The following is a 14461-nucleotide window of genomic DNA, read 5'->3' as shown; positions in this document are numbered from 1 at the left end:
ACCTTTTTTAAAAGAACAAACAAACTTAATTTTAATCCCAATCAAAATAAATTTTTCTATAATTCAACTTCTAAATATCTAAAGAGTTAAAAACAATTTACAATCTATTATCTTTACAATTTACAATCTATTATTTTTCTCTAATTATTAAAGTTAATCTTTCTCTAATTATTAAAGATGTAATTTTGTAACAAAAAAATTATTTTTTATAGTTGTATCCAAACAAATTAAATTATTTAAAACATGTGATTTTAATTACAATAACCAAACAAAATAAATCGTGATTTGTTTTTATAAATTCTCTTACTTAATAGATATCAAAATCACTTTTATTTCTTAGTAACAAAACGGGTCCTGACTCTCATGGGACCTTGGGTATCAATTTATTATCATAGATTCTGACTCTCGGACAGCTTTGGATCTTATTGCGAATACTGATTAGAATGACTTTCATCCTCATGCAAACTTGCTTTCTCTCATTAGGAAGCTTTCTTCTCTTCCTTGGTCGGTCTCCTTTAATCATACTTTGAGAGAAGCCAATGAATGTGCTGACTGGTTGGCCAAGTTTGGTGCTAAAAATGTTGATTCCTTGAAGATATGGATGTCTCCTCCACCTCAGCTAAATATCTCTTTGCTTGCGGATGCCTCTGGGATATTTAAACGGCGATTTGCTTGGTTTTTTTTTTAATTTTGCCCTTGATAAAAAAAACAAAACGAGTCCTGAATTGTTTTTTACAAAGAGGTGGTTTTTATCATGATAAAAAAATTCATAAATTATTGAATGTTGTTTTTTTAATTTGTAACAAATTTGTCATATATTTAATTTACATTTACTAAAAATAAAATTTATGACGTACATGTGATTTTATCTCATCGTGTGTTTCTAATAAAAAAACATTAATAAATACATTTTATACTGATACTTAAAAAACGCGGGAAAAAAAAGAGTAAATAAAAAAGAAAAAAACATATGACTATTTCTCACTCATTTTTACATATAAATTTATTCAATTATATCCAATTGAATGATCACAAATAATATAATTTGGGTCCTCGTGAGCTTGGCTCAGTTGGTTGGACAATGCATAAATAAAATATGCAAGGTCCGGGGTTCAAACCCCGGCCACTAACAAAAAAAAAATAACATAATTTGGGAGAGTTACAAAATCTTTCTCATTTATAAATTATACACGGTTTTTTTTTTTTTTAGGGAAAATTATACACGGGGTTAGTGTTTATTATGAGAAATACAACTACTTTACATAAAATTACACATCTTCAAGATTAATTCTTTTGTATAAATGATTTTCATACGTTTTTTTTGTTTATCTTAATGTCATATTATAAAATATTATTTTTAATCGTTATTCATTATTAATCATTATATCCTTTTAAAGAATGACTATAAAAAAATAACAAGACAAACATTACTCTCTAATTAATTAGACACTAACTAATATTGTTGTACAAATCATACATGAGACAACAATCAGTCAAATATTAATTAGTTAAATTGATTTTTTTTTATGTATTGTATTTAGGCATGACAACAAAACTCATACCCGCGAGTATCCATCCGAACCAAACTCAATTTGATGGGTTTTTCCCCGCTTGACTCGGTTTGAGTTTTCCCCAATTTCAAAATACCGGTACGGGATGAGTAAAGGGGATATAGGTATACCCACCCCAAACTCATGCCCAAACTCGTCCCGAATGTAGAAAATCATTTTATTGCCCCTTTTATATAAAAAGAAACTCAAACCATAAATCATTTCAGTCACATAATCATAGTCTCAATCTATCAGATGACACCCACTTCTCAGAGTTCTCTCTATTCTCCATCACAATAGTCATGATCTATCGTCGTCATTTCTTTGCAGGATGATGCATTGCAACATTGCGCATGAGAAAGAAAAATACTTCTATTTTATAAAAAAAAAAATCCATTGCAGGGATGGGGCGAGGATACCCGAACGCGTCAGAGACGAGGATGAGATTCGATTTCTTATCTCCGTGGGATATGGGTAGGGTAGCGGATATGTATATGGTAGTAGGGTATGAGGACGGGGAAGGTAAAACCTGTCCCCCATCCGCCCCATTACTATGCCTAATTGTATCTTCTAAATAATAGTGGGAGTAATTATAATATACTAATTATAATTTGATATAAGAATCTTGCACGATACACATATTTATTGTTTATAAATTCATATAAAAATAAAAAAAATGCTAAAAAAATTATAAATATTTTTCAATGATATATAAAAATCATGGGGCTTATTAACGGCCCCGTTATCATTATTGTGATTTTATTATTTATAATATTTTCACATATTTTTGGTCTACCACTTTATAATATTCAATAACAACTATTTCAATATTTTTATTATTATCTTCATTTTTATAATTAATTTTTTTCTTATTTTTCAATGTAAATAATATTGTAAATGTGTTTTGACGCATAAATCACAATTTAAGGATCAGCCCGTGCGGAGCACGGGCCCGTGCTTAGCACGGGTCTGTTGCTAGTTTAAAGTGAAACTAATCACCAGAATAACGTCATTTTTTTTAGAGGACCAGAATAACATCATTCTTAAATGCAGTGAAAATGATGAAATAAACTCATTGAAAATAACCAGATACGATTTTTATTCATACATGAACAATTAACATTACACTTTCGAAACAGCTAGCATGAAAAATCACCATCATCTTCTTCTAAGCATCATACGGACGACCATCCTCCGGCGCTGCATTCGCTGCCGCCGCCTCTGTCCTTGGTAGTGGAGCCGGTTTGCACCACTTGAAAAGGTTGGGAAAAGCTGCTCCTAACAAACAGATCATCAAAAGAAACATAAACAAAGAACTTGCTACGATGACAACGATCCCCCAAGCAGGGATACCACAACCATGATGACCATTATCAAGATCTTTGTAGTGATCAAACCCTGGTGGGAAAGTGATATTTGGAGGGTTGATGGCGGGTGGTTCAGGTGGGTAGGCTTGTGAAGAGTGAGGAGAAGACATGGGAAAGAGAATTAGAAGAAGATTGAAAAAAGAGAGTGGTTGGTTTCAAGTACGTTTGAAGCACATAGACTCCTAATACAGATATATATAGATAGACCCCGCATAATATCATTAAGAGTAGGCATTGCATTTTGCTAAAAAGAGTAAGCAATACATGTGCTGTTAATAATAACACTTACCTTATAACATTACATTCAAAGGTTATAGAAGTCGTTTTTCAATGATTTGGAATAAAGCTAAGAACAGAAACATTTTTGAAATAACTGCATAATCACAACCACTCTCTTCTCACGTGTTCAAAAATATTACATAGTACGACTGAAAACAAGGGACACATTAAGGGGCAAAGGGTAGTGTTAACTTGGAGTGGCCTTGGCTACCCCATTTTTTTTATAAGTAAGTGCATTTTTGTGTTTAACTACTCTTATAATATAGATTTAGCCACCCCAAATAAGTTTATTTGTGGAAATTATTAGTAGAAATACAAAAGACAACACATCATCACTTGATCGATACATTTACTTTTCTTGTTTTGGCACCTAAGTCCTTATAGTAAGCACACACAGAACTTTGTCAACAACGAAAATTGTCAAGATCATATCTGTCAAAGTATTTTTTATTTTTCCTATATATTTGGCTCCCTAGAAAAAACTTGGCTAGCTTCGCTAGCACTCCCTAATTAATACTATTTACTTATTTTACCATGACATAAATAACTAGAAATTATCATTATCTACAACAATGCATAAAAGAAGTATCATTGTTTTGCACTTCCAACCTGTAGAAGGAATCTTGCAATGCATATGCATGTTTGCTCTGTTTTTTAACTACTGCCTTTTTTTCCTTAATAATTGTGAAAAAAGAAAATTATTAAGGTAATTTTCTTTTGTTAAATCAAGTTATCCTCATGCGCTAGTACATAAACTAATCTCACAAAATATCATAGATTCATTTCAGGTGTTGCATCTCTTAAAAAATGTTTTCCAATACTTACCCACCAATGATCAAACTCTCAATCAAATGGATAAGAAATCTAAATATGTATCACTTATGCTGCACCATGTTAGTAAAATGATTTCCAAAACCATGATATGCCACAATAATTTACAGCAAAACTACACTTCAGAAAAATTCAAATGAATTGACTTCAAATAACAACAAAAATATCGTTCGATACTAAAAAGAGGTAGGGATTCTATACAAAGTCAAGCCTAGTACGCTTATTCTTGTACTAGCCTGGAATTAGGTAATAATAATATCATGAAACTAACTGAAAGCTCTTCTGCTTCCACCATGTTCTCAAAATTTTGGATGAGAAATACAGATGCTGTCACAATAGTCCATATCTGAAATGGGAATCACAGGCTATTAGTAATGTTCACATTGGTTTCAGAACTCACAGAAGAAGCACAAAACACAAGCAACTTAAAATGAATGAAGTAAAATTACTAGGTGGTCATTGCCTTGCACTGCTGAAAGAAAATAATAAGCATTTCCACATCAATCATCATCAATGTTTTCATCATCCTTCATGTACTTCTCTTGCACGGCTGCAACTGTAGATTGCTGAGTTAAGGGAAGCTCATCATTATTTCATCATTATTAAAAATTAGTGTCCGGGAATAAGCAACATAGTGGAGAAACTTGTGATGGTCGGAACACTAACTAAACCTAGCATTATCAGCTCCATTGCTCCAAAATGTAATCTAAATATTATTGTTATACACAAAGGACTACATACAAACAAGAATCCTCAAAGGGTGGCCCTTTAACATTTGGTTGAAAAATAAGGGCAAAAAGTACCCGCCTACCTGAACTAGTCACATAGCTCGTTATTATATTGAAAAGATGCTCAGAGAGTAAATACTAAATAGCACTACACAATTGCATAGAGCTATGACTTCTTTCAAATAGGACTAATAAGTAATAATGTCTTTTATGACATTCAAACATTGGTTGAGAAAAAATATATTTGTGACCTGTTTACAAGGAAAAATATATATTTGGATATAAACAAGAAAAAGATATGCGTAGTGCAGAAATGCACTACTTTTAACTTCACAAATGTTGCCTGCATTTCCTTATTCCATACAACGCCAATCTTCCCATAACCATGAACGAAGTACCCATAGTAGCTCGTCAAGTCTAAGAACCTTCTGAATCCTTTTGTATGTGTAGGTGTAGGCCATAACCACATACAATACAAAGCTTCAATTTAATAGGGTCTGATATGAACCCTTCTTCCGATATAATGTGTGGCCTAAATACTCCAAGATGGCTTGGCCTAAAGTACACTTCTTTTCAGTACTCAAAAGCCAATTAATTTATTTCTATATATTTTGCATTTTGGGCCTATCAAAATAAGAAGACCAGAAGAACCCCTTTTTCAAAGGAAGAACCAGTTTCTCCACTCAGCCTAGCCAAAAAGTATTCACTGATCACTTAAAAAAAATATTACGACCCTGCTCAGTTTCCTCCCGACTAAATATCAGCTATATCTCTAGATACTTTTTTTTCCATCTGCCCATGCTGTTATGCTCTTCTTCTCTCTCTCTCTCTCTCTTCCGTTCCCTCAAGAGCAAATGTCATGTGTTTCTTTCTTCTTTCATACACAACACAAGTAGGCTTTGTTTCTTAGACCCAGTTATTCCTTCTACTATTCTCACGCCCCTTCTTCTCCCCTCCTATATACTTGCATTATGGACCAATTGTATACAAAGAATGAAAAACATTTCTGGATGGTTAAAAGATTCACAACTCTCTCAATTTCCTCACTATATTTCTTAAATCCTTTCCTCTCCTAGCCTTGGGTCCTTGACCCTTTTTGTTCTTTCAGTAAACTAACTATAACATTAGTTACTAACTTACTGCCTGTAACAGTAGTTGGTTTGTTACATGTCTAGAACAGTCACCTACTAAACCCCTTTAAAGACTATTATTGGCCAATACATTTCCCCTAACTCTCCTCTAATTAAGGGTCTCGACCTATTGTCGTTCTGCCAGCAAGAACATTTTCTAAAGAGCTTTTACATAAACCCTTCAAGTCACAATCAGGCATTACCGCAAACTAATGGAATGAACTTGGGAGTCCATTATAGTTTAGGAGGCAGCTATGGTGTTTATAATACAATACCACCGTCACTTTTGATACTAGAGAACTAAAATACAGTTCAAAAACAGTATAAGCATTCAAAGAGAATCTATTCAGATTTCAAGTGCAGAATGGTAAATCTACTATGAAATTGATGAGCAAATGATGTTATTTACTATAGTTACTTATCACAATGTAAAAGATAAATCAGTCAGAATAGTTGCATGAGAAAAGAAAAAAAGGATATCTATAATAATCCCAATCAGGAGCTCCCATAGCAATCTTGCTAAACTCAACTGCACTTGCATCTATGCTAGCAAATATGTACCCATTGGTTTTGTCTATCAGCTTCACCAAATTCCCTACACTCTCTTTGTCCTGTAAAAGGAAAATCCAACTTTAGAACTTCAACAGAACGTTTGATACGAACAAATGAAAAAACTAAGCATATCTGGTGTACCTGAATATCTAAGGTTGTAAAATTTACGAGACCGTAGTGTTCAACGACTTCACACAATTCCTTTGTGAGCTTCCTGCAAATATAACACATAATTCTTCTAAAACATTTGCTCAATAAAAAAAACCGTGTACCTAACCCAAAGGATGAAATCAGAAACAATTTGACATGGTATGAAATGGCTAGCATAGTCAAGACAAATAACGAAATACAACTTAGAAAGCTACACTTTAATAAAGAAAACAGTTCAAAAGTTCTAACAAGTACAAAACACAACATTCCTATCACACTCAGAAAAACTATTACACTCAGAAGAATGGCCAGTAGGTAAAGAATCTCCACACCACAAATCACACCTGAACTTAGCAGAGTGCGGATCTCTATCAAGACTGTGTTGCAAATATGACAAGTCTTGCACGTCTGTATAAAAATCAAGGTTGAAAGCTGCAACAATCAAACAGAAAAATGAACATAAAAAATTTGTCAACTAAAATAACCAGCTTATAAAAAAATGCATTTTAACCCTTGGCACTCAAGTAATTACAGCACCTAGCTTTCCGTAGCTCTCAATTAAATCAATTTTTGACAAGACATTTATGTGGGGGAGTTCCATATGTAGCATTGTGGATAAGGTTAGAAGCAATGCACTGATGTACTTCCCAGGGTCACTACAAAGATGAGCATCTACCAAATGAACTGCCGCTAACTGCATAGAATGAACACACAAATTAGTTCTTAAAATAAGACATGGTTTGACACTAGCAAAGCGCGAAGAACAGAAATATACCCTCAAGTTTAATTTCTTTATGAGTTTCATGACGACATTCTTGGCATTTGAATGAAGAAAAAATAGTTCCACTTGGCCAGGAAAATCGAAGAGTAAATAATGATCTGAAACAGTGAAACGTGAATAATATTGTCATAATGACACTAGAGTAGTTTAGCCAAATAGGAATAATAGTAGTTTGTGAGTGTATTTAAGGATGATTTAGGATGTAAATCTAAAAAATAAAGTATAATAATGTAATGACCTTTCAGAAGAGGTTTCAATTTTGCTTCCAACCAGTCAATATTTTTCTCTAGATAATCCATACAGTATACAAGACCTGCTTGTACAACACAAGTAAAAATTTCAGAATATGAATACAGTAAGACACGAATACCTAGTGTCTGTTTAGCTATCCATTTTTTTTAGCTTATCTGGCATAAGTACTAGTGAGATTGTTGGATGAACTTATGGAAACAGTTAATGACATGTTCATAAACTGATAAGCTCTCCATAAAGCTTATAAAAATAGTTTATAGCTTATTTGAGAACAATTTGACTTTATTTTAACTTTTGTTATAGAATTAGCTTATACACAAGCACATATATTAAAAAAGCTTATCCTATAAGTACATAATTAAGTTGTTTATCCAAACAGGGCTTTAATAAAAGGTATTGAGGTAGGGCTGTCCCTTTCAAAAGAACAATAGATTGGTATATTATGTAACTTGTTATATTATAAGTGAAACTTACAAAATCCATCACCTATGAAACACTAACACAAACATAAGACACGCCAATAACATTGCCATGTAAACACATGTAATAGTTTAAGAAAATAAAAGTGAATGTAACTACATGTGTCAGACTGTCAGTGCCGGATGCCCAACACGCTTTCAATCCGAAGTGTCGATGCTATATACCACCACCACCCAATAGTACTATTGGTTATGACATTAAACAACAACCAGACCTTATCCCACTAAGTTGGATCGGCTACATGGATCAAATGGCGCCATAATGTGGTATCATATATCAAATCCCTACCCAACTCAATAATCTCTAAATCCTTCTTAAATCCTTAAAAGGAGAAAAAAAGAATAGAGTTACTTACCCCCATTAGGACCAAGAGAATGTTGTATCATGACATCACTAAGTTTGACAAGATCCTCAATGTTGACAGCACAATCATATCTATATTCAATATCAAGGTAAACCATATCAACTAATTTAACTATATACAACAGAAAAAAAGACAGCTTTAAGAATAACAAAAATGTTTGAAAGAGAAGGATACATACGGTAATGAATCATTAGCTGGATCCAAATTGATAACAGCAACCTTCCTTCCAATAAGATTGAGGAAATGAGACATGCCATTACAGTAAGTAGTTTTTCCAGAACCAGGAGGACCAATTACTACTTGCCCAAACACCATTTTTGTTCCTTCTTTTCAATTATGCTGCAACAAACAAAACAAGTATGAATGAGGAAATTGTATTAACTATATACAGGGGCGGACCTGGACTTCCAATATCAGTGGGGCAATATTTTTTTGTCAAATGATTAAATAATACAAAATTTAATAAGAAACTATACAAAATTACAAAGCAAATGCCCTATTTTCCACTTGTTATAAATAAGCTTAAGAATACTACTATAACCATTTTTTTTGCACAACAAAGACATATAATGTAAATCTAAAAAGATAGATGCTAGAGATATTCAAACAAAATCATTCATTTTAGTAACCAAACCCTAAAAGTTAAAATCAATTTCAATTTCAATTTCAGTAGTATTACTCTCACTATCTTAATTCAATTACTCTCAATGCTACTATCAATTTCAGTATAGTAATTTCAAAATTGACCTGAAAGAGAAGAAGATAGGTGATGAGATGGGTTGACCGGCTGAGAGAGAGGAGAACTGGTCGACGGTTCACTCACTGGTGGTGGAGGACTGGTCGTGTGTGTTGGTGAGGAACGAAGACGAAGAGACGATGCTGAGCTAACCCCGTTACTCCAGATACTTCACCCCTCAAAATTCTGAAGTTTCTCATTTAAACCCTTTTTGTTAAAATGACATTATATTAAGAAGATAGACATAAGTTTTCTATTTTCTATTTAAATTTATCAAAAAACATATTTATTTGTGCTAATATTTTATTTTGATTTATTACTTTGTAATTGTTTTATGTCTAATTCTTCCAATATTTCGTGGCATAGAATCCTTAATATTTAAATGGAAAATAGTTCTGCACATAAACCCTAGCCATAACCTAAGCATACTCAGACATTTTGAACTGATTTATGGCCTGGCGGTAAAACCCTAGGGTTTAAATTTATGGTAATGACGTTTTAGCCCTTAGTTATTACGGCGCCAAAACTTGGATTCAAATGTTGACTGTAATGACTAGAGCATTGCATGTGTGTTTGTCTTATGATTCGGTGTGTGTTTGGGCGGCAATGTGAATTGGTTGTGAAACTGCAAAATAATAGCCACACAATTAGCCAATAGGATGATGCTTCACGTGACAAAACAGAAAATTGAGCAATTAAAGCATAAGGTCGGTTTCAGAGGTCGGTTTCAGAACAGAAGAACAACTTCTTCCCTCTCTCTCCCATACGGAAGCTTATTCTTCCTCTCCTCCCAATCCATTTTCAATTTTCTCCTCACAAACCTAAACTCTCTCCCCACCTCTCTCTCCTTACGGTTTAAATCTCCAATTTCGACTCACAATCAAACAAAATCATTACAATTTGTTTTTCATTTTATGAATCAATTCTTATGGGTGGTAACTGGTAAGTTTTAAGCATTTGGGGTTCCATTTCTCTCTAATTCGCTTGCTGGGTTCTGTTTTCAAATTCATTTCAGCCATCTACAATCTTCTTTCACAATTGTGTTGCTTGATTTGTGATCCATCTGTTACAGTGATAAGTTCGAAGGAGAATGGTGAGATTGAGTGCAAGAAGAGAATCCCGCATCAAAGGAAGTAGTTAAGGTAATGATTGATTAATAATTCGTTATATTTTCCTTGCTATAGATACATAGATGAATAAATTCGGTGGCTTGCCTCTATTTGATTTTGCTTGCTGTTGAAATTTTGGATCAAGAATTTGAAAATTATCTTCATATGTTTTACACCTACACACTTACTTTGAGTATAACTTTCATTTGTTTCAATAGAGAAATAAATCAGATTAGGTTGTTTTTAAGATAATTAAGTTTTTTTTTTTGGGCATGTGTATGGACTGCAGAAAAATTGTGGGCGCTTGATGTACAAGTGTATTTACTGCTGCTGGTGTTCTCTTAATAAATTGAGAAGGATCATGGAAACTAGGTGATGTACAAGAGTATTTACTGCTGTCTTTTTTCTTCTGGTTTTTACCTCTGGTGTGCAAAGTTTTCCTGCTGATTATGTTTCATTGTTTGGCTATTTTAGAGCTCTGATTAGTCGAGTGGGGGGCCTTGCTGTTAAATCTCATTGCTTGAAGCAATAGGTAGTTCATTGCATTGGGTGTTTTGCAAGATCATTATAGACTTATAGGCTATAGCATTAGATTGTTTTGTTTTTTGTAGTGATCTATTTTGTATGATTTTTATGGGCCATAAGATGTTCCTTGACCACTGTTAGATGTGTGATGCTATTTAATGAAACTCCTAATTATCGACGAAAAAACTCCTAATTATAGCATGTAACGATTTAGATTGCATTAAGTTTATGTAGGCTTATTTGATGCTTTTGACATATTCGAATTTCTCATCTTACCCTTCCTCTTCTATTTTTTATTTTGTAGAATGGAAAGCAATGATAAGTTGATTTGAGTTTTTTCTGGTCTTTGGAATGGATACCAATGTTGATGGTGAAGTTATTATTCTTCAATTCTTTTTATCCAAGTCATTCTTCAATACCGATGGTAAAGTTATTATTCTTCTATTCTTTTTATCCAAGTCATTCTTCTATTGGATGAAAAATCAGTGTTTGAAGATTACCGATATCGTTAATTGTTAAGTGAACTCCCCTGCTAAATTGATTCACTAATGAGAAGTTTGCAACGATTACTGGATACGTACTTCAGAAGTGTGTTGCTTTTATCCTAAAGGCAGCAAGGCCTTTTTCTTGATTAATTCTTGAATCTATCTTTTTAATGATGAATCCCTCTGCTGCAACCCTTTTCTTTTCCTCTGCTGCTACCTTTTAGTCCTGTAATTAACTCAATGAAAATGGAAAACACTCCTCCTTTTAAAAATATTAACTCAATGAGTTAGGAATCCTTTAGATCTTTTGTTGCGTTGATAGATAAGTTGTAATAAGCCTTTTGGGTAAGAGTGATTTGAAAAGCAACGATTGGGTAAGATGTGAGTTCTACATAACTAACTAACCTTTGTTTATTACAAACAAAATGGACAATAATCTTGATGGATATATAATAATTAAGAATTCTTGATCCACTTTGTAGAATAAATTTGGAAAGGGATATATTTATGGTTTTTATTAAGAGCTTTAATGTCATGCAATTCATTTTGTTTTAGATTGGTTTATGCTTTGTGAACAATTTCATGGCTTTTTAGTTTTTGAAGTCTCTATGATGCAATTTCGTACTTCTCTTTATGCTTCTCTTCATTGTAATTTCGTACTTCTCTTTATATTCTATCAATTGGTTCAAGCTTTAATTTGAGTCATACTTCTCTTTATGCTTCTCTCCACTACCATTTCATAGTGAATGGGAATGTACTCTTACTTTCTTTTTCTTATCAGTCAAGTTTGTAATAAAAAAATACGAAACAAAGAAATTATTCATCACCATGTGCTTCATTGCCACCTAACTAAGTATACTCTGATATACAATTCTAACTAAGAAGTTTTGGTGCGTATTAAGTGATTTCTAACTCGAGCAGCATTGCAAAAACGATGCATGCCAATAATCAATGGTATTAATGCCATTCATGTATCCTGTTTTGATTATGGAGAACTGTCATAAAAGAGGTTGTTGATGGTGTATCTGTCCATTAGCTTTTTCAGCATGCGCTCTCACATTTTGCCACTCATTTTGTATTTATTGATGAAAGGTTTGTAATGGCCCTGCAAACTTCAATGGAAGGTTGACTCACAAATGCTTTCCATTTATCTCATTTTGGTTCAATTTCACCTCCTATGTTGAAGTAATTTTCTCAAATGCTTCTTAGTCTCCCTAGATGCTTCTCAAGTTTTAAAATTGAATCTTGATAAATTTCATTTGAAGACTAATCAGTAGAATTTTCTATTTAGATAACTTACAATACAATACAATGCTAATTTAAAAAAACTTGGCTACACTACATTTACTTTACTTTCATATATTTGAATATCATTGTAAATCTCCACTGCATTCGTTGTAGAAGTCTTGGCTTTCATAGGGTATACTTAATATATATAGTAACTAAATTTGATTGTTTGTTAAGCACTTTGGTATCAATTAATCTATAATTCAACTTTGTTCAGCTTGCCAATTCTGGATGTTAATTGGAATATCCCCATGTATCTGATACAAAAGTCTGAAGAGTTAACAAAGCAAATTCTCACGGTTGCCCTCTTTATCGATGATTCCCGCGATAGGTTGAATTGGAGGGCCTTTGATGATGGAGAACTTACTAGCAAAATTGCCTATAACACCTTGCACATCTCTGGTCCTAAGGTGAGGTGGTGTAAGTTAGTTTGGAACAATTTCGTACCTCCCTCTAGGTCTTTCATTTTCTGGAGATTAGCTCACAACAAGTTGCCGACGGATGAGAATCTTAGGAAAAGGGGCTGCAAGATTGTGTCAATCTGCTGTTTCTGTCATCAACATGAAGAAACATCCACTCATCTTTTCTTCTGCTGCCCAGAAATGCAGAAGCTTTGGCATAGGTTGTGCACTGGGATTGACCAAGACCTGGACTGCTCAGGATGGCTGAATGTGATTGACAATTGTGTTGGTAACTGGAGCAAACAGGTTCAGCAGGTTTTGATAGCAGCAGTTCTGCACATTATCTGGAGGATTTAGATAAAACATAATGATAGATATTTCAATAATAATGCGCATTCGATGGAACATATGTTTCGGAGTGTTATTGTGGAAGTAGGATGTAGCTTCAACATAATTCAAGCTTCTAAATATGCTATGCTGGATACCAAATTATCACATATGTTTCATATTCCTTTAAGGCCAAAAACACTAAGTGCCGTTGAGAATGTCTACTGGCACTCTCCAGATATTGGTTGGACTAAGGTTAACATTGATGGATCCTGCTTTGGAGCCCCTGCATCTGGACTAAGGTCAGTTGGCTGATCAAGCCCCATTTGTATATATTTTTTTATTTAAATTATTTGCTGGCATATAGTCGAGATTTATTTAACTAATTTACTTTGACTAATTATTTGTTCAATTAATCATTCAGGAAACCTTAAGGATGACTTGATTGTTGCTGATTCAACAAATACTCCAACTAGAAAGGCATTATGAAAGAAGACGGTGCATCCACCACAAAAAAGCCAAACGTGTTGTGTATGAAAATTGAAGATGTCAAGTAATTTTCTTGCAAGAATTAGTAGTTTTAGCAGTGATGCTAATTCTTATGTTCTGTTCTCTGTTTTTTTAACTCATTTGACTTTCAGTTGTATTATGTTATGTGAAACGTGAATGCGCCATATATGGCTTATGTGAAACGTGAATCTTGGCTGGATTTCAAAGCTACTGGCATCAAAACATTTATGATAAAGAATTGTAGTAATATCAATGTTAAGATCCTTTATCAAAAGTAATAATATCATTTTCAAATTGCAGCAAATCAATCAAAACAAATCATTCAAATTGTGATATTACTATTACCACTTTTTATCAGAAGTAGTAATATCATTTTCAAATTGGCTGGATATATAGTTCTGTTATAGAAGATGCTTCTATATGCTTCATACGATGCTTCTATATGATTCTCATCATTAACCCGCGCGACAGCGCGGGTCGGCGACTAGTTATTGTTATAAAGTATACTTGTCACTGATTAAAATTTTAGAATTGTTGTTACATAAGTCCTGGTTTAACTAACAAAAATACCAAAATTGTTAGTCTGGACGTCATGACCGGAGTTCAAACTCCGGTAC

At 33.4% G+C, this 14461-nt stretch overlaps 2 protein-coding genes across 11 annotated transcripts; one reads left to right on the top strand and one right to left on the bottom strand.

Annotated features, from left to right (window-relative positions):
- Positions 1–4090: 4090 nt before the first annotated feature.
- On the bottom strand, positions 4091–9402 carry LOC146924721 (GPN-loop GTPase QQT1-like). 3 transcript variants are annotated; one of them, XM_085709672.1, is made up of 11 exons: positions 9212–9402; positions 8643–8803; positions 8456–8535; positions 7607–7681; positions 7363–7466; positions 7125–7281; positions 6932–7019; positions 6579–6651; positions 6366–6496; positions 4477–4585; positions 4091–4373 (listed from the first exon to the last, which is right to left on the bottom strand). In XM_085709672.1, exons 2-10 carry the CDS (start codon positions 8777–8779, stop codon positions 4528–4530), a joined length of 903 nt encoding a protein of 300 aa, XP_085565798.1. In that variant the 5' UTR covers positions 8780–8803; positions 9212–9402; the 3' UTR covers positions 4091–4373; positions 4477–4527. The 3 variants fall into 3 exon arrangements, with proteins under 3 accessions (XP_085565798.1, XP_085565796.1, XP_085565797.1); XM_085709670.1 differs by having other exon boundaries at positions 7125–7466; XM_085709671.1 differs by having other exon boundaries at positions 4491–4585; positions 7125–7466.
- Positions 9403–9931: 529 nt separating this feature from the next.
- On the top strand, positions 9932–14050 carry LOC146924720 (uncharacterized). 8 transcript variants are annotated; one of them, XR_015010244.1, is made up of 8 exons: positions 9932–10142; positions 10273–10342; positions 10599–10681; positions 10784–10841; positions 11139–11258; positions 12824–13016; positions 13121–13636; positions 13759–14050. XR_015010244.1 is itself a non-coding variant. In XM_085709664.1 (8 exons), the coding sequence occupies exons 5-7, from the start codon at positions 11196–11198 to the stop codon at positions 13362–13364; spliced, it is 636 nt and encodes a 211-aa protein (XP_085565790.1). In that variant the 5' UTR covers positions 9932–10142; positions 10273–10342; positions 10599–10681; positions 10784–10841; positions 11139–11195; the 3' UTR covers positions 13365–13636; positions 13759–14050. The 8 variants fall into 8 exon arrangements, 6 of the variants coding, with proteins under 6 accessions (XP_085565790.1, XP_085565795.1, XP_085565791.1 ...); XM_085709664.1 differs by adding an exon at positions 12412–12443 and having other exon boundaries at positions 12824–13636; XM_085709669.1 differs by adding an exon at positions 12412–12443 and having other exon boundaries at positions 10599–10841.
- The last annotated feature ends 411 nt before the right edge of the window (positions 14051–14461 follow it).

This window comes from Medicago sativa, chromosome 5, assembly GCF_051527215.1.
Source record: "Medicago sativa cultivar Bolivia chromosome 5, Bolivia_mono, whole genome shotgun sequence".
Lineage (NCBI taxonomy): Eukaryota > Viridiplantae > Streptophyta > Magnoliopsida > Fabales > Fabaceae > Medicago > Medicago sativa.
This window is presented reverse-complemented; position numbering and strand designations above follow the sequence as displayed.